The 18,961-nt window shown below is 38.5% G+C and overlaps 1 protein-coding gene across 3 annotated transcripts; it reads right to left on the bottom strand.

Moving 5' to 3' along the window:
- Nucleotides 1-344: 344 nt before the first annotated feature.
- Nucleotides 345-18,279, bottom strand: LOC148999261 (serine/threonine-protein kinase MHK-like). Of its 3 annotated transcripts, none has more exons than XM_089141317.1 (18): nucleotides 18,059-18,279; nucleotides 16,738-17,149; nucleotides 16,545-16,623; nucleotides 16,202-16,270; nucleotides 16,020-16,109; nucleotides 12,520-12,658; nucleotides 12,306-12,408; nucleotides 12,136-12,188; nucleotides 9,587-9,653; nucleotides 8,481-8,589; nucleotides 8,342-8,407; nucleotides 8,067-8,135; nucleotides 7,898-7,958; nucleotides 7,676-7,783; nucleotides 2,970-3,004; nucleotides 2,767-2,812; nucleotides 1,786-1,870; nucleotides 345-1,313 (listed from the first exon to the last, which is right to left on the bottom strand). In XM_089141317.1, the coding sequence occupies exons 2-18, from the start codon at nucleotides 16,743-16,745 to the stop codon at nucleotides 1,181-1,183; spliced, it is 1,320 nt and encodes a 439-aa protein (XP_088997443.1). In that variant the 5' UTR covers nucleotides 16,746-17,149; nucleotides 18,059-18,279; the 3' UTR covers nucleotides 345-1,180. The 3 variants fall into 3 exon arrangements, with proteins under 3 accessions (XP_088997443.1, XP_088997444.1, XP_088997445.1); XM_089141318.1 differs by having other exon boundaries at nucleotides 16,738-17,144; XM_089141319.1 differs by having other exon boundaries at nucleotides 346-1,313; nucleotides 7,676-7,780.
- Between the last annotated feature and the right edge of the window lie 682 nt (nucleotides 18,280-18,961).

Genomic DNA, 18,961 nt, shown 5'->3' with positions numbered 1-18,961 from the left:
CGTTCTTGAGAATTCTCTCAAGAACTTTTATTGTTGCCTAAACTGACTTGAGCGTCGGAGACGGTTCCTCGGCCCAAACTTGGCCGGACCATTCTTGTTTTCTTTGTGAGTGCAGGCATCCCAATTATTCCAACTTAGCTGGAGAGCTCTTAAGGCAGTCATCTCAGTATCCAGCTCTCGAAGAAGTTCTAGACGCAACACCTATCAAAGGGTGCGACATAATACCTTAGAGTGATTGATGATGCACAACGATATGAATATGAATCTTGTGAGTCAATATCCTCAAATGACTCTTTCCTCTTGATAATCGAGAATAATGCCTTGAATCCATCGCAAGAAGCTCGTCGGTATAGGAAATTAGACTTTTCGGAGCCAAAGCTTGAGAGAAACAAGGATGAGAATTAAGTGAATTATTGAAATCAATCGTAACTAAGAGGTCATTAAGACTGTATTTATGACTAGTTTTTTTAGCTTGTGCAATAGACAAGAGAAGGGAGACAAAAAGAATTTATCTAAGTTTGTCTTTGTCAATAATTTACATCAAATGTATCTTAGCAAAGAAAAAAAAAATATTTTACAGCATAAAATGTAAGACCTGAATTAACTTCTTAATCAGGGAGAACATGGTTGTTACCATTCCACCTTTCAAATGGATGCCACAAAAAAAGTAGTTTTTTACTTAAAAGATTGTGTATTTAAGTAAGAAAAATAAAAACGCAGAGATCACATGAAAGTCCCCAATAGCATGTACGTTGCTGTTGAACTGCATTCTCATCACTTAGTCCAGTCATTCCCACCTTCGGCATTGCTATTAACAGGAACTAGACTGCATTACAGAATCTGAATCTCAGGCTCTGCATTGCATCCCACTCTGCATTGCCAAGATTGATGAAGGCCAGTCTGCAACTGATATTTCTATTCCCTCCTTTTCCTGCCATAAATAGTTCTGGAAATTGAGGGCTTGCATGTTTTTTGTTACATGAGAGTTAGGTTTAGCATTTTAAGCTAATTCAGTAGCACCGAGCTAAAAAGGACGGCAACACTGGTAGAACCCATGAATTGAGCACCAGTTAAGAATATCCACTTCCTCCCCCATTTTTATTGAACCATTTCCAACAATCTTATGAAACAATCTTCAACCAGATTCACCAAAAGCCAAAATTACTTTCTAGGGATTCGATCAAAGGTAGTAGCGCTGCTGGAATGGTGAGGAGGCAGCAACCATTGGTGACTGGTCTAGGATGTTAGGCTGCAGAGATGCCTTTGTGAATCCTGTTGGCTGTGGAACCCCAATTGTTGGACAAGAAACTTGACTGCAACCACAGTAAACAGAGGTAATAACATCACATACAATTTGAAGGAATTAGGCCTTCGACACAACCACATTTGTGGATGGGTCAGCATTGAAACAGACAATTTAATTTGATGGACTATGAACCAGTATTATAAACCACCACACGCTATGCTAGAACAAATTAGGCAGATCCTGTAGGAATTAATATCTATTTACAACGTATCCTAGGAAAGGACAAGGCAAAATTACAAGAAAATAGGTTCTTTCCACACAAATTTTTTCATTGCACACAGTTTCAGAAAATGGTGAATAAAAGTGTGATCAAAAGAATTCATCAGAATCACCCCTAGTATTAATACTTTTTTAAGTCATTTGAATGACATTTACCATTCTAACAGTTGCAAGAATGTTAATATATTCATGACAGCCAAGAATGATAACAAAGCAAACCCAAAAATTATGTATCTACAAAAAGATGGAACTGTATTCACCTGCTAATCATGTACGGTGATGGTAACGAAGACATCAATGTTACGTCATCTCCACTCTGTTTCAGAGAAAGTAGGGGCCACAACACTAAAAGACCAAACAAGAAGAGACAAATTAGCACTATATATTTATTTATTTTGAGAAAGGACAAAAGGGAGGGAGAGGCTGGGATTGTGTGGAGTATGGGGTAAAATTCCGAGAACTGGGGTTTAAATGTTTAACATTAACCATCTCTTACATATTCTCTCGTATGGCACCAATATACCACATGGCAGAAAATTGTTTTTGGTCATCATCAATCTGGTCAGGGGCCCATAGTCCCAGCGGAGGGGTGGGGTGTGGTGGGGTGGGGGGGGGGGGGATGTAGACGGACGAAGGCTAGAACTTGAGACTTCCTTGGTCTTACTGCCTTTATATAAGAGGCTGCCACAATTCCTGCCAGAAGCACATCCACCAATATGGCAGATTGGATAGAACTTACTTTTGTAGATGAGTAGACCACAAAGGCCACTTCTTGTATAGTAAGTCAGCCAACATGGAGTTGGTCATACGAAAAACAAGTCAAACTTTCTTATAAACAAATGATACTGTACGTGCATGGGTTCCCATTACACTGGGGTCTAAGGAGGTTCATGATATCCACAGCACTACCCCGACTTCAGAAAGAAGCTATCTCCCAGAAATCTACATAGTCAAAATTGCAACATCATCTTTCCACATGGAAAAACTGGTTACTGGACTAGGAAATGTAATCTTGCCAGATCAACTTATTTCCAAAAAACAGGATGGTAAGTTCAGGATTTTAAATTTAAATTAAGATGAGGGACACGAAAGATCATGCAACATCATCTTCACTGGTTGCATACATATCATGATTGGTTCAAGAGAACCAATGATACAGAAGTATCCCTCTTTCGCCAGTTATGCAACAGCTGTTTTTCTACTTCCTAAATGAGTAAAGAGCTAAGGAGTAAAAATCTTACATGACTCATCTGAATGATTTGGATTGCCAGAACAAAACAGAAATTCCTGCATTAAAGAAGTTATAGTTTTCAGTTTAGCAGAACAGCTTTTAGTATTTCCTTTTGATTATCTACATTCTACAGTACAGAAGATAATGGTGGTGAGCATACTATCTACAGAACCAAACCCACAAGCTGTACGGCTACAACAACCGCAGACTCACCTTTCTAGCATTTTGAGAGCTCTGATGAACCATTTCTGCATGAAGTGAGCCAATAGTCAAGCGGCATGAGATATATTCAAGAGAAGACTATCAAATCAACATTGGCATAGTACTCAAAAAAGTAAAATCAGCACACAGCATCAGAAAAAAATGCAAAATACCACAAACAACATGAAGAATACGTACAAGTTACTCTAAAGTTTCCATTAGTACTTAAGCATACAATCAATATAAATGGAAAAGGAAAACAAAGAGTAGGGGAAATTTGTACTTAAGCATGAAAATATATATTGAACAGGCAAGCTAAGATGATACAAGTTAGACATTGATGAACCTAACCATATTAAATCTAAGCACCAGACCTATCCATATAATCCATGAATACTTCATTCTCAATATCTTTTTGAAGAAAAGAAATCTCTTCATCAATGATGACATAGAAAAATTTGTAGGTAGAAATCATAAAATAAGAATGGACCACCCTGCTGCATTGCCAAGGATGCACTAGTGTAGAGAGAAGAAATAGAATAGCGTTATTAAGCAACATTTAGGCCCATATTCCATCATAGCATAGTTATCAAGGCGGCCTAGGCCTCTATGCTACTTGGGTAATAATGCTAAATGTTGGCTTTTGGACCCCCACCAATGCCACATAGTCGCATCCTCAAAAATGCCACAGACAAATTGCCGTCCTTGATGACTATGTATCATTGTACTTCACTTAAGCTCAAACCATATCCTTTCATGACACACTTACACTATATTATGGCTCATATTTTGCCTCTTTTAATGGTCCCATAGTTTCGAGTCACATTCTGGTCTACATACCTTATGGTACCATGGGAATATGCACCTTTGTAGTTGTATTGTCAATGTAACTTTTTTCCTCATTAGTTGAAGTAATCAGAAATTTCTATTTTTGAGAGTAAACTACTGAGTAGACTTTATTAGATCGCATGCTACATGGTACTCAAGGTTTTTATAGTTTTATTTGTACTTCAATTCAGAATAATGGAAGAAGGGAGGCCCATGATTTTGGAAAACAAAATGAGTCTTCCTCACTGATGAAATAGCACTTATGGTATAGTAGCAGCAATGATGTAACCCAGGGTCTGGCTTAACCTTCCAGTTCCAGGACCCTCTATTATTAGAAACAGCTACCGAATGGGCTAATAAAAGGTTATGGTTTTTGATAGGTCCCTAGTATCACGAGTCTACATTCAACAGGGAAAGCAAATCCCTAAATTCTAGGGAAGGAAATGACTGGCAAATTTGAAGCATGAAGAGTCCTTCTGCGTTAAGGTTATTAGAATTAGATTGAAGAGTCATATTACATTCAGGTTACTTCTGAAGAGTCCTATTCGAATTCAGGTTACTTTTGAAGAGTCCTATTCGAATTGGGATGATTCTGTTAATTAATACTGTAGGAACGTAATTGCTATAAATAGGGGGAAGGAAGAATAGAAGAGACATGTTTTGAGCATTGAGAAAGTTTATGTGAGAGCTATTGCTCTTGGGTAGCCGTAGGAATCACCTACTGCTGGTAGAATGTATTGTTTCTTATTCAACTTTTATTCAAAGTCCCTTTTTTCTTCTTGAGTTATTCCACCTTGTTAAGTAGCCTCATTCAGGTACCTAACAAATGGTATCAGAGCTGTAACAATCCAGGGAGGTGATGGCACTACCTTTGTTTTCTGGTAAAGGAGGAGTTCAGAGATGGATTTTAGAGGTTCTTCTCTTCTGCTGGGAGAACCAGATCGAGGAAGAGCAGTGGTTGGCGGTGGCGATCCAACATCTAGAAGGAGAGGCACTTGACTGGATCTATCACAAGAATTGGACGGCATTTTCTTGGACGGGATTCAAAAAAGCCCTGAGGTATGAGTTTAGCGACGGGAGACAACCGACATCAAATTTGGAGATAGACAACAACCAGGTTGAGAAGTATCGAATGAAGGATGAAGTACCCCGGCTACGGAAGTCACGCATCACCAAACGTGGAGCAAAAAGATGAAGATAGGATTGAGTGAAGATAGCTACCGGACCAGAGTGGAGGAGCAATATTCTGCTATAAAATCGAGATGCAGTGAAGTGAAGAAGCATAGAAAGACGCCAGGTACAATCGACGGCAAGTTGCACGCCCTACCCGCGAAAGGAAGAAGACGATGGAGTATTAGGGTTTTTGGGGTTGGTTCGGTTCACCTCAAACCGGTTTGTGGGTTTGGTCCAATCCCTATGAGCCAAAGATTGTGTTATTTGGGCCTCAATCAGTTATGTTTCCTCTCAAACTTAAGGCCCAAACAAACCGCGAAAAGCCAACGCCCCGGCGCTCAAAGACCCCCCCCCAAAAAACCCCTTGGGTCAAGCCCACTCCATTAAACCCCAAACAGAAGAGATTTTCAGATTTTCACCTTGAGGACAAGGTGAAACTGTTGGAGGGGAGTATTGATAGGTCCCTAGTATCACGAGTCTACATTCAACAGGGAAAGCAAATCCCTAAATTCTAGGGAAGGAAATGATTGGCAGATTTGAAGAGTCCTATTGTATTCAGGTTACTTTTTAGGATTAGATTGAAGAGTCATATTACATTCAGGTTACTTCTGAAGAGTCCTATTCGAATTCAGGTTACTTTTGAAGAGTCCTATTCGAATTGGGATGATTCTGTTAATTAATATTGTAGGAACGTAATTGCTATAAATATGGGGAAGGAAGAATAGAAGAGACATGTTTTGAGCATTGAGAAAGTTTATGTGAGAGCTATTGCTCTTGGGTAGCCGTAGGAATCACCTACTGCTGGTAGAATATATTGTTTCTTATTCAACTTTTATTCAAAGTCCCTTTTTTCTTCTTGAGTTATTCCACCTTGTTAAGTAGCCTCATTCAGGTACCTAACAGTTTTATTTATGTGTTTGTTTTGGGTAAAGAAAAGGTAAACTCTGGGTTATGGGATGCCTCAATAATTGGGTTGTTTTTGGTGAACAAAATGGGCTATATATGGTGTATCTTAGTTTTGGGAGGTTTAGGGTTTTAACAACTAAGATGGGCTGGTGGTTTTGAGATTACTAGGGTTTGGGTTACCAAAAGATCCTATGGGATGAACTAGGGTAAGGGAAGTCAATGATTGAGTCTTGGGATGGTTAAGGTTAACAAAGATGGGTTCTAGAGTCTTACAGCTAAGGGGGAAGGATTCTTGTTTCAATCTTTGATGAATTCTTGAAGGGACCTTGGAATTCTTCAAGAATCTTGATTCTTTCTTCTTGTTTCTCTTTCTTCTCTTTTCTCCTTTCTTTTTTTGTCTTTTCCGTTTTTCAGATACAAGACTCAAAAATATAGGGAAAAAAGGAGAGACAGAGAGAGGGAGGGAGAGAGGGGGAGAGAGAGAGAGAGAGAGAGAGAGAGAGAGAGAAGGGAAGGGGAAGGTTGCTGAAAGGTGTAGAGAGAAGGGTGAGGGTGGGGGATGCTGCCACAAGGGCTAGGAGGGGAGGGGGAAGGGCTCTAAGGCTGCCGCAGGTAGGGGAAGCAGGCTTTGGGGCTTGCGATAGGAGGGGGAAGGGGCAGGGTGCACTTACAAGTTTAGGGGATCACTGGCTGCTTGCTCTTGAGTTGATGATCTTGCTGGAAAGTCAGAATACTAACCTGAAAACTTCAGCCCAAGCCGTGAGATGCTTCCACAACTCCAAGCTTTAATTTCATTCAACTTCAACTAAATTTTACAAGGGTATATGGAAGCTATATAGCTTTACATGAAAGAACTTGGACTTGGACTAAAACTTGAAAACCTAATTGGACTCAACTACAAAAAAAGGATTATTCAAAATACTTGTAAAATTTTAACCACTTGCAAACTAACTAGGACCACGGAAAATAACAAAATAAAATACTAATTATCTAGAGGGAATCTTGTAACTTATAAGTAGACTCCAACTCAGACTCCTAAATAAATTGACTAAAACAGAAGTAATCAAGAAAATTAAAAATAGTTCTACTCCTTAGGAGGCAGGGAGTCTGACCAGACCTAGGCCACCCAAGGGAGTATGAAAAATTACCCAACTACCCCCCTAGGGCATTCGGTCAGGCCTGCTCACCGCAAGCCCAGGGGGTTGTTTTGGGCCTTACTAGGCCTACTGACACTGGTTAAATCAAGCAACCAATGTGGAGACACATACATAGGGCGGGTGGTGAAACCAGACCATATTTTCCAACCCCCCCCCCTCCTGCCATCTTCCTCTTTTTCCTATTTCCCATCTTCTCAATCTTCCATTTCTTCTTTCCAATGGTTCTGTTAATAATCCAGCAACCAACTTTCCTTTCTACCATGGCTTTTTTTCTTCTTTTTTTCGTCTTTCATTGGCTTTATTATATCTTTAAGTCTAGCAATTTTTCTACCCTAATTTCTTCCCATATTTTCTGCTTTTGTATCATTATTTTGTTTTGGGTTGTAGTCGGAACTACCATTAGATCCTTAGTTTGGGATTCTTTTCTCCCAATTACTTCCCCTCCATTCCCTTCTATTCTACTTGTTATTCTGTCATTATTTGGTCACTGTTCTGTAGTGTTGGGTCTTGATCAACTCTATGTGCTTTCAACAACAGAATTTTGCTCAAGGACTGATGTTCCATGCAAAGCACTCAGATGATAAAAAGCTGCTTGATATAAAAATCATTACATTACACTGTCTAAAGCCAGATACTGGTAAATATTTCCATTACCAAAGTTCGAGACACTGGGCTTCACTGCAAGGGTCAAGCCAAGGAAGCAATCATCTGGTTCAGTGTTGAAGTCCCAAAGATTCAACTCAAGCTTCGGTTCAGATCCTACTAAGTTCAAGAAACATAGGGAAGAGAAAATTTAGCTCCATTAAGCAAAGAATGTTTGGAGCATTTTGAATGATATAAATGTAGGGATTCCCAAAACCCTCAAAAAAAACTCACCCCTGCGGCTTGGATTTGGTTGAAAAGGGTCCCGGAGTGGGTAAGGAACCCACATACCCACCTATTTCAATGATACAAAGCAGGATGAGCACTCACATAAGGAACACTACAAACAAATTAGAGTGACTGGCATAAAATATGCTCAAAAAAACTTGGAAAGGAAGGTTACATGGAAAAATGGATGCTGAAGAGCTTGCTCCGCAGTTGGTCTCCTTTGTGGGTCCCACGAGCACAGTTGCTAAAACAAAAATGTCAAATAGGCAACACCAAATGTGAAAAATTGGAAGGGAATTACCCAGGATCATGGAACTAAGCATAGTTGTCAAGTCTTTGCCTAGGCCTCCAGGCACCTTGGTTGCCTTGGATGTGTCACCATTTGGCAAAGACTCCTCGAATGCAACTATAAAATTAAGTGAAACAGAGAGCTGCACTGAAAACACTCACCGTGATCAAATCAATCGCTTCCAAGCTAGCACTACAAATGATATCTGAAAGATTGGCAGGCTCAATCTACAGATAAAGAGTTGTTACAAGATAGAAGAGATCACAAAAAGCTCAATAATCTATCTGAAAGAAACCTCACCTTGGAAAAAGTAAAATTGATGAAGCGTGAAACATTCACCCCTTCAGGAAAAGTGTTCCAATCTGGGGTACCGAGAACACAACATATTTTGTAAAGTTGATCTGTTTCACTGGTCAAAGAAGAAAAATGATACAAAACGTCATACTATGGTAAATAATAAATACCTTCATCTTAGTCTTATCCTGCTTAAAAAATGGAAATCACTATAAAGGAACACCATCATACAATTACAACCTGCAAATCATTCTTTTATATTTTCATTAAGGTAGTTTAGTGCTTAAGATGTTGAGGATGCTATTATCTATTGAAGAGAATTAACAAATGCACCAAATAATCAAGAATAGTTTCATTAAGGTAGTTAAGTGCTTAAGATGTTGAAGATGCTATTATCTATTAAAGAGAATTGACGAATGCACCAAATAATCAAGTAGTAGTAAAGGTGACAAAGTATCCAACGCATTAAAGGGGCACCTAGAAAACAAGGCCCTCAGTCAAGTGTTGCGGAGGTGTACAATTTACAATCATAAGTAATATAGAAATGATAATTTTATATGATTACACTGCAATATCAATACAATATTATACAACTATGCAACTATGAGAAACAAACATCTAGAAAACCAAACATAGAGTATGAAATACAATTCTCATAAAACAACAAGAGATAAACAAAAACCAATCTAAATAATTCATGAAGTGTCGATAGTTGTATCCTTGGATGCAAGAAAGAGCCTGGATGCCTCGGCACCAAACTGGCCAGAAATTATTTTCTTCCCATTGATATGAATACACTAATCTTTATTTCCACCCCCCACCCCCCCAAAAAAAATAAAAAAAGGATGCAATGGTAGACGTAGGGGGAGGGATAAAGTAGAGAATAAGAAAGCCAAAGTGACACAAAAACTTGCCAAACGTGAGTATTGAATCCCTACAGTGTCTAACCTACTGAGCAGTCCATCTAATCCAAGTCTACATGGTATGAAGTTTCTACCATGTGATAAGTGCACTAATGCAGATTAGTGTTGAAATCATCAGCAATTGAGAATGAATGATTTACAATTATCATCATTTCTTATAAGGAACTAAGAATGGACTACGAATGCCACCTTTCACCAGGAAAAATAGGACACTGTGTGAAAAGCTCAGCTAATATTGCACCAATTGCCCACATGTCTGCAAGAACTTACAGTCTGTTAGTAAAAGCAAAACAATCTTACAAAAGATAAAAAGGAAAAAAAAATTCAGAATGAATTCATGAAACTGCTTCTCCAAATATCTGAGGATTTTAACCCACAAGCTTTTAAACTTTTACAGGATTGTACTCTTTCCTTGAGCAACATTGGCAAATTTATTAACCAAGAAAATATGTCATCTACTACCCTGTTTAACAATAAATAATCTATTTTTTGGAAATAATAATGACAGAGTCCCCAGTCTCCTAGGCATTGGGGTCCAGAAAAACCAATCCAGAACCAAAGTGATAGGAAAGAGATGCAATTGAAAGGGGCAAAAGAAGCTTGTTATGGCCAGAAATCTGATTGAGTGAACTTCAAGGATGGAGAACTCATGCAAGAAGGCCAGCAGTAAACCATGCCATCGGATTGGACGAAGAATGGACCAATGTGTTTAATTTTTATGCAGTGATGGACGAATCTAACTGACTACGGAAACTAAAACCAAATCTGCACGAGACCAAGCTGGCCTGTGTTTCTGGTTTAGTGGAGGATGATAGTGGTTTTTCTTTTATTTCTTCTATACTATCATATTTTTCTTTGATGAGGTGATGTAAGCAGGACTACCCCCCCCCCCCTTCTTCTGGAACCAGCAAATTGAGTCCAAGAACCAGTCCCACCAAGTGGGCTGGCTGAACCCTCAGGAGGGTAATTTGGTCTCTTTGTCACCTCCCTTGCACACTAAAAGAGTCCAATAGCTTTCTTTATATTTTTGTGGGTCCGTATCTACTTTTTTTTTTTTGGCAATTGGTTTAGTGGTTAGAGTAGCTGTCCCAGTTGTAATCAATTTTAAAGTAAGATCCTTCTAGATAATTAGTTATTAATTTTGCAAGTTGTTTTCTTGAAGATTTCTTTTTAGTGGTTGTTTATTCATTGAGTAGTAAAGGGGATCCTGGTCTATAAAGGATTCCCTAGTTGAGACCAATATAATTTTCTTGTTTGAATCCAAGTCTTTTCCCTCCAAGTGTAACGCTATTTAAAGCCCCCACCTCCTTGTTAAGAAGGCAGTTGAAGATTAATAAAATTGAAGACTTGGAATCTTGGGAAGCGTAGTCCACGACCTGGGTTGAGAAGTTTGTGAGTTTTCTGCAATTCGGCACTGTTCTTCCTCTTGGTGATAGCCCTCTACAACTCAAACTCAGCAACCAGCCATTCCCAACAAGTACCATCCCAGCCCCCTTCCCAATCCTATTCTCCTCGGCCCTTCCTTCACCTGAACCTTGCAGCAGTAAGCCCTACCTCCCCCACCATTCCCTAACCTTTGCGGCAGCAGACCCCACCCTCCCTCACCCTTATTTCCCTTCTTGATCTTGCAGCAGTAGTAAAGAAAAGAAAAGAAAAGAAAAGAAAAGAAACAAAGGAGAGGGAAAGATCAAGAAAGAAACAAAAATGCCTAAGATCCATCCAAGAATTCAAGAGCCCATTCAAGATCAGCCATGAACCTCGAAACAACCCCATACCTTCAACCATTCATCCCTAAACTCTCCCTAGACCCAACCACAGGCTTCCCTTTCCATCCCAAGGTGAGTCTGGTTAACCCAAAGTCATAGTTCTCCCAAAAACCATTGCATACTTGATTTTCTTAAAACCCTGATTTTCCAAATCCCTTCCTTTCTTAATTACCCAACCTATTCAGATTTTATTAACCAAACCTTCCCCAAATCTTTCCCCAATACCCTAATCAACCCAAAATTTATCCCATCTCCATGACTGTTAAACCCTAATTTACACTAAATCCATCGCATATTAATATTATTATTTCCCCTACCATCCCATAACTATCCCATCAAGGCCGGTTGAATACATAATTTTCCCTAACCCTTCCCATATTAGTTGTGTGATTGCTGGTTCACAAGGAGAGGATCCTGGAGTAACCCTAACTTTGGGGATTTAATTTCACACCTCAAAAGCCTAGAATTTAGGTTACATCATGAGGTTATATGGAAAACAGGGGACAGAGTTTGAGTCAGTTTGGGTTTATATTCTAGTTAGGAGTTCCATTTGTTTCTTTTCCTTAGATGCTTCTTGTAACCAATACACTCAATATTCAGAATATGAACCAAAACTAGAAAATATTTTGCAAGGGACCCACACCAAATGGAGCCTAAGTCTGAACAAAATCCCCAGGCTAGTGCCCCTCAGCTAGGACTATCCCAACCGCACAAGAAGTATTTTAGGTTTTATGGATGACAGAGATTGAGAAGAAGAAAGGTGGAATTCTGTGCCACCCCATGATTCTCGTGTTCAATGACCACTGACCACCTAACAAGCAGGCCATGGGCTTGTTCTGACCTAAAGAACCTGTTGAACAAAGGGCCTGGTTCTTCATATGCCAGTGGCTTGTCAACATCACATCACAGTTTCTAAAATACAAGGAAATTAAGCATCTTAAGCATTCAAACACTATAAAAGATAATACTTACCTATTGCAGGCGTGTATGATGTTGATTGCAGCAAAACTTCTGGTGCCCGGTACCTAACATAAGTAATTATATTTGTAAGACGCAATAAGCCACCCTTAAACATGCGCATTCATCTGAATGAACAGTATAGAACATTGAGGAAACTAAGATGTGCATTGAATGGAACTCACCACCGTGTAGAAACATAATCAGTATACGGAGGCCTTGATGTGACTTCTCTTGCTAGTCCAAAATCAGCTATCTTTATCACATCATTTGTCACAAGCAGATTCTCTTGATGATAGAAGAAATGTTTAGTCAAATACAATTTCAGTGTACAAGGGAATCAGCTTTCAGCATAGAACAAAGAATGTTATAATTATACTAATGAAAGGGTTTCAATACCAGGTTTTAGGTCTCGATGAAAATATCCATTTTTATGCATATATGCGAGTCCCTGCAACACTTGAGACATAAGGCTTCGTATCTCAGCCTCTGCAAAGGGTCTTTGCCTGTCTTTCATTATCTGATATAGGTTATATTCCTGAATATATGAGAAGCAATAAAAATAACGGATCAGTTATAACTAAAATGAGAATACATTTGAGTTAGTGTTCTAAAAACCTCACAATTATTATATCCAACCACATCCCTGCAAATCCTAATATTTTTACATTTGGAATTTAGCATTGTTTCCCATCATTAATCCAAAAATTGAACTCGAAGACACATAACACCAAAGAACTATACCATAACGTTACAAGACAATTTAAAAGTATCTATCTTTTTTTTAATTTTTTTGGATGAAGAAATAAATTCATTAAACAAAGGGAAGAAAAAAAAGTTGGGGGGACGGGCAGGGGTTGGGTTGTGGGGGAGAGGATACAAAGGAACAAAGGGAAACAAGACCATTTAAGGTGGGAGGGGAATGTCCTATCGAAGTAAAGGGGTGGATGGAAGGGAGGATGGCGTGAGACCATCAAGAGGGGCGGCTGGGGACTAGAAGCCATTTGAAATGGAGGGCCGGGGTTTGACTTTGGTATCTGAGCAGCATAACCTGCCCGGGCATCAAAGGGCATAGATATTAGAGAAGCTAGAGATCTTTTTCCAGAAGTGAGAAGCTCTTTTACCTAGTTTGTATCAGATTCTATAATGATAAACCATGTAAAGCATATTAATCCTTCCAGATGTTCTGTAAAACATTCTAACCATTTAAAAAAACAAGTGAGTTGATGTAGTAATCCAAAGAGACATTCCAAGAATGCAACTATTAGTTAAATTTGCATAGAATATACTTTGACAATGTCTATACTAGGTTGAAGAAAACTAATAGAAAGGGAACTGGTAAATGCCAAAGGAATAGCTCCTCTAATGATGCAAGCCTATTCCTCACGTTTTGGTGACATGGGGCCCATAAAGGAAAGAAAGGGATGGTTCTGAATTGATTTCAGTTTGTCTTTACCAGACATAGGGCGCTATTTTGTAAAGTATTTGATGCAGATCACGGGGTACAGGTATAACAGCAGGAACAAGTTCCAAAACCATTCCAGAATCATTGTGTGGTTCAGAAGTTGTGGGAGACAAAGAATGTCTGACATGGCCTCCTTCTTGGTTGGTGAAGTGGACTACATCACGAAGGACCAGATTTTGACATTTGAGAAGCATATCGTAAGGAATGAGGAAGAACCTGTCAGGGCTGTAAAACCAGAACAAGCTAGGATCAAGTGAAGCCTGTAAGAAGATGAAACACTGCTGCAAGTGTCATAAGATTCCAACAGCTTGATTGTGTCACATGACCTGAAAAACTAAATTAGTAATTGGGTGGCTGCAGACCAAACTAGCCAATGAAATCTGGATCTGGATGAATGGATAAAAGATGATGCAATATTTGTAGGATTCTGGTGGTTGGACTTCAAGTTATGAAGATGGACAGAAGTTAAAAATGTGTGCGCATACAATGGAGAAATAAGTGATAGGCAGGGAAGTAATGAACCAAATGAAAAGAAGATGAGATGGAATGGAAAGTCCATAAACCTGGAAGGGTTTGTGGAATGCATGAGGGAGAAAAAGGTCCATAGAATTGCAGCAATCAACAAAACCTCAGTCAATACAGCTGTTTGAATGGAAGTTCAAGCAGCAGTTTAGCACAGCAGCTTGATTAAGGATGATCAGAGTTTCAAGGTCTTCTTTCAATCAACTGCAGTAGTGCAAACTCAACTCCAAAGGACTCAACCAGAGAAGAATAAAAGATATATGAAATAGAAAGTAGGAGCTATTAAGGTAATTCACCTCTCCAAACAAGGTTCCCGAACCCTAGGTGCTTCGCTTTCACAACAAGGCCCCTAGCCCCTCCCCTGTTATCACTCAAACATGGACTACAGAATAAAAGACTCAAAGCAAAAGCTTCATTCGGTTACCTTCAAAATTGTCAGGAGGCAGTGTACAGCCTATTACATATTTATAAAACACATAAGCTTGCTCCAAAACTTATAAAGTTACTAATTTTGAAAATTTTACATTAAAATGGAAACCAAGAATTAACATACTTAGAAACTCTTGAAGTCTTCAACTTCTCGTCTAGAAGTCCAGTTGAAGGTTCTATCTTGTAACCCCCACCTACAGCATCATACAGGTGGATTCTCTTAGAGGTGAATGTGGTCCTTTAAATAGGTTCCTTCATTTCTGCCCAGCTATCTCTTAATTTGAGACACTCAAAAGAAACAACAACCCTTCATTTAAAGACTTGATTAACTTAATTATAAGATGGATGAGTGGCAAAACTAGGAAGGATAAGATAAGGAATGATCATTTCAAGTTGGTCTGGGAGTAGCTCCCATAAGTGATAAGCTACGAGAAAATTGTTTGAGATGGCACTGCCATGTTCAATGAAGGACTGTAGATCCCATGTATGGAGAAGTGATATAATCCAAATTGAAGGAATTAGAAAAGCTAAGAGTAGACCTAAGATGATAACCTCAAGAAAAGTAAGAGAAAGAATATGCATAGCTTAGGCCTTGAATCTAACATGACCTCAAATAGAGCTGAGTGGAAGGCAAGAAACCATGTAGCTGACCCCATTTAGTTGGGACAAGCTTCTTCCTGTTGTTGTTGTATTAACTTAAATTATAAGGATTGAAATAGCCCCTTGATATGGGTTTGGGAAATCCAACAACTATTGGCCCTATTGACCTGGCCCAGCTAATTTTTTTGGTTAGCCATCCCTAAGGGTTGATTCACAAATTGGAAAAGTGATCAAAGCCCTGAATGTATGGGATCTTCTAACATATTTCTTGCCAAAACATCCTGGCAGCAGCATCGCTGGATGGTTTCCAAAACCCATGGTTTCAATGGCCTTTCAAATGGGAAGAAGTTTGTTCAACTGATCACCTGATAGGTTTACGCAGCTTGATCTGGTCCACAAGGATGACTGATTGAGCATGTACAACCTTGTGACCAATAATGCTCTTTATGGGTTATGGCTGCATGCCAATATTTATGTTGTCAATGTCTTTGAGTGTTTCATTTGTATCTTGTAGCAGTCCAATGTACATTTTGCATTTGAAAGTAGCCACGTACATTTGCAAATAGAAGGTTTAGTCATGCCACCATGTCATATGCTCACTAAGCATATACAAACGCCACTAGGTGCATAAAGTTAATTTTTTACAAGTAACTTGTCGCTGTAGATAAATATTAGCCAATCATCATGGAAACAATCTGATTACAAATACATTATTTTTCTGTTGTATTTCATATAAACCAGTTGAGTTAGAATCTCATCATTCCAACTTTCTGTCAACCCAGAGATTGATCAAAAGAAAGAGAACACATGAACAGACCATAGAATCAACAATATGAATCGATTCCGCAGAAAATGGGGGAAATATGCATTTCTAAGCCCTCACCATGTATTCAAAGATGAAGAAAAGCTCATGGTTTTCCCTAACAATCTCCTTCAGCTTGACAATATTTGGGTGATTCAATTTGCATAAGGACTGCAAAAACCAGAGAGATACTTTATCACGATCACGTGAAACATGGAGTGCCTAGTACATTAATAATATCAAAGAGGAACTTATCATCATACCTTAACTTCTCGTAGATTCATGCACTCCTCCCAGAAGTAGAATTTTCTCTTCATTTTCTTGACAGCAACCTTTGAACAAAGTACATGCACCAGTTAAAAGTGGACTCCCAGAACTAAAAGTTACAATTTGATATTCTGAACTCAAAGAATATAGTAGGGAAAGAGTGCAGATAAGACAATCATAATCAGACAATACGAGTTAGGGCTTTTGCTTGGGGTTCAAGAATAACCACAAAAAATTAGATTATTGTGCTAAAGAAACATAACACAGATGGTTCTACTTTAAATTCCAAAGGTGCATTTGAACCATCATTTTTTCTTCTTTGTGGTTCCCAGTACTCACAATTTCATTTGTCTCTAGATTGAGGGCCTTATATACGCTTCCACAGGTCCCATCTCCAAGCTCTTTCATAAGTTTATATCTGAAACCAATTGTTAGCAAGACATTTGTAAATCCATCAAAGACAAACTGCAGAAAATCCAATTAAAAGAATTTCCAGGAGACTACCAATTCACATTTCCCCTTTTTTGTGTACCTTTCCATTATTAGATATGTATCCAGTAAGAAATTGCTACGCCTCAGTGAACTTCTAGTCTCCAGACACAAGGCTCCACAGTGCCAATGCAGTGGCTTTCACTTGATTTTAGGAAGAGATTACAGATAAACTGCAACATGAAATTTAAGATGTTCTGAAAAGCAAACGGTTCATGGTGTGAGTGATTAAATATCACCCAAAAGATGATCGACATGCTTCAGTGCAGCCTTTTTACGCTGCAATCAATTGATATCATCTACAAGAAACCACTGGTATCCACAACACAACTAGAAAAGCTCCAGTAGGGGAAACGTTCAATTTTATCCGCAGAAAATTCAAGTAGTTGATGTACATCTGATCCATCTACTTTGTGGAGTGATCAGCAGAGCTCTCAAGAACTTGGTCGACTGAGCTGTGAAAAATGAGAATATATCAAGAAAACTCAACAAGCTAACATATTTCTATAGAAGTTACAAAATCTTTCAGATTGAAACAATAAAAGTAGGATGAGAAAAAGATAATGAACGGTTCTAGGGAGATTACACCATCAACAAAGAACTACCGCTAAAAACACAGAAGGATCCTAAAGGGTTTCCGTAACATACATTAATTTATGACCGTATTGAATGCCCCCTCAAAACACAAATAAACCGATCTCGAATCTCCATAAAAATGAATTTCCATTTACATGGCACGTTCATTGAAACAAGAATAAACCACACCTCACTACTAAGACCAGGAATTAAAGATTCAAACAAATTTACTTTACATTACACCATCAGAAAACAACTTGACTCAGTTTCCAAAGGGAAGATTCTCCAAATAAATCCCAAAAATTTTGAACGATGTAAAATGCTTTCTTAAAGCATTAATCTTTCAAACCTACGAGTAATTAACCAGGAATTCAAGATTAAAAGGAATTATTATTTTATGATACACTCATACACCATCAGAAAACAACTGACTGGTTTTCCAAAAAGAAAAAAAATAAACAATCCTCTAAATCTCAAAATTTTGGAAGAATGTAAAATATTTCTTAATGAATTAATCTTTCGAACAAATTGAATTATTTTTCGCCGGAACTGTATCGAATGAAGTATTCAAATCAACAGGAAAAAGTCAACAAAAGATCAATAGAACACAAGACATGAGATAATTCAACCAAGAAAATGTAAGACCGAAAGCAAAAAGAGTGTTGGGACAAAACTCTGCCTGCATTCCGATTCTATGAAGAATCCCCAAATCATGGGGAAACTAATCAAAACTATCCAGTCGTGTCTTCAGAATTAGAAAAGAATACTGATAAAAAGAATGAACTCACCATATACGCTAACCAACATGAACAGATACTTCAGAACAGTATCGATCGAAGAAAAGAGAATCAAAATAAAGCTTCTGATCAGCAATGCAGGTGAAGATATAAATTTGCTTCCGCTGAAGAGAGAGGTTAACAATCGAAAGAAAGAAGCAAACAAGATTTCTGCTGTGTCGCCATTAGAGCGAATTCCAGCAGAAGAAACGAAGAAGAAAACAAGGTCGAGAATAAATAATTCTAAAAATAATACATAAAGAAAGCCAGAAAACTCACAATGGAGAATAGCTGAAGAGGTGGTGGGGAAGGAAACGTCAATGGGGTCCTCAAAGCAAAATTTACTATTGACCCCTGAAATTAGTCCATAATTACGAAAATGTCAAGGATTATAAAGGTATCTAATAAGATGCTTTGCTTTGTCGTTTTGTGATTTTATTTTAGTGGTTGGGGAATAAAGGAATCTACTTTGCAAGTGTTATTATGTAAACAAATCAAGGTTGCTTTTGTCATTTAATGTAAGGAGGAATTGGGCTGTTGGGGGTGGTTGAGAGTCTTGAGAGTTTGAGACGGAGCGAGGCGCCGCACTTAACCCTATGTACGACTATGGTGGAAATTGTATTGTGAATGTCTAGCAACATAATGACACGTGTCCCACATACTCAATTGGAACCATCGAATAAGCATCAGTAAGAAACGTCTCTCATGGAGTGGGCCCGTTGTTTGAAGATCTTGTTGATTCGATAGAAGACAAATCACATTATCACCCTCTTTCTTTCTTTTTTTTTCTGTTTTTGGTAAGAATCACATTATCCACTCTAGACGTGAACTGTGTGAATCGGGGTGGAAATAGAATCATATTTGAAATGCCTCAAGGGGTGGGCCCCACAAACACAGTAGATCCTAGCCATTCAC

Source organism: Hakea prostrata, unplaced genomic scaffold (genome assembly GCF_041222555.1).
Source record: "Hakea prostrata isolate BN-2017 unplaced genomic scaffold, UWA_Hpros_2 contig_19, whole genome shotgun sequence".
Taxonomy (NCBI): domain Eukaryota; kingdom Viridiplantae; phylum Streptophyta; class Magnoliopsida; order Proteales; family Proteaceae; genus Hakea; species Hakea prostrata.
The sequence above is the reverse complement of the archived record's forward strand: the minus strand, read 5'-3'. Positions and strand labels throughout refer to the sequence as shown.

What these genes read in the sequence shown, in the direction of transcription:
- LOC148999261 (XM_089141317.1), bottom strand. An exon ending in GCCCAGTGTCTCGAACTTTG is followed by an intron (nt 3,005 to 7,675) that starts GTAATGGAAATA and finishes CACTTCATGCAG; the next exon opens with AAATGGTTCATCAGAGCTCT. An exon ending in TCACCGTACATGATTAGCAG is followed by an intron (nt 1,314 to 1,785) that starts GTGAATACAGTT and finishes CTGTGGTTGCAG; the next exon opens with TCAAGTTTCTTGTCCAACAA.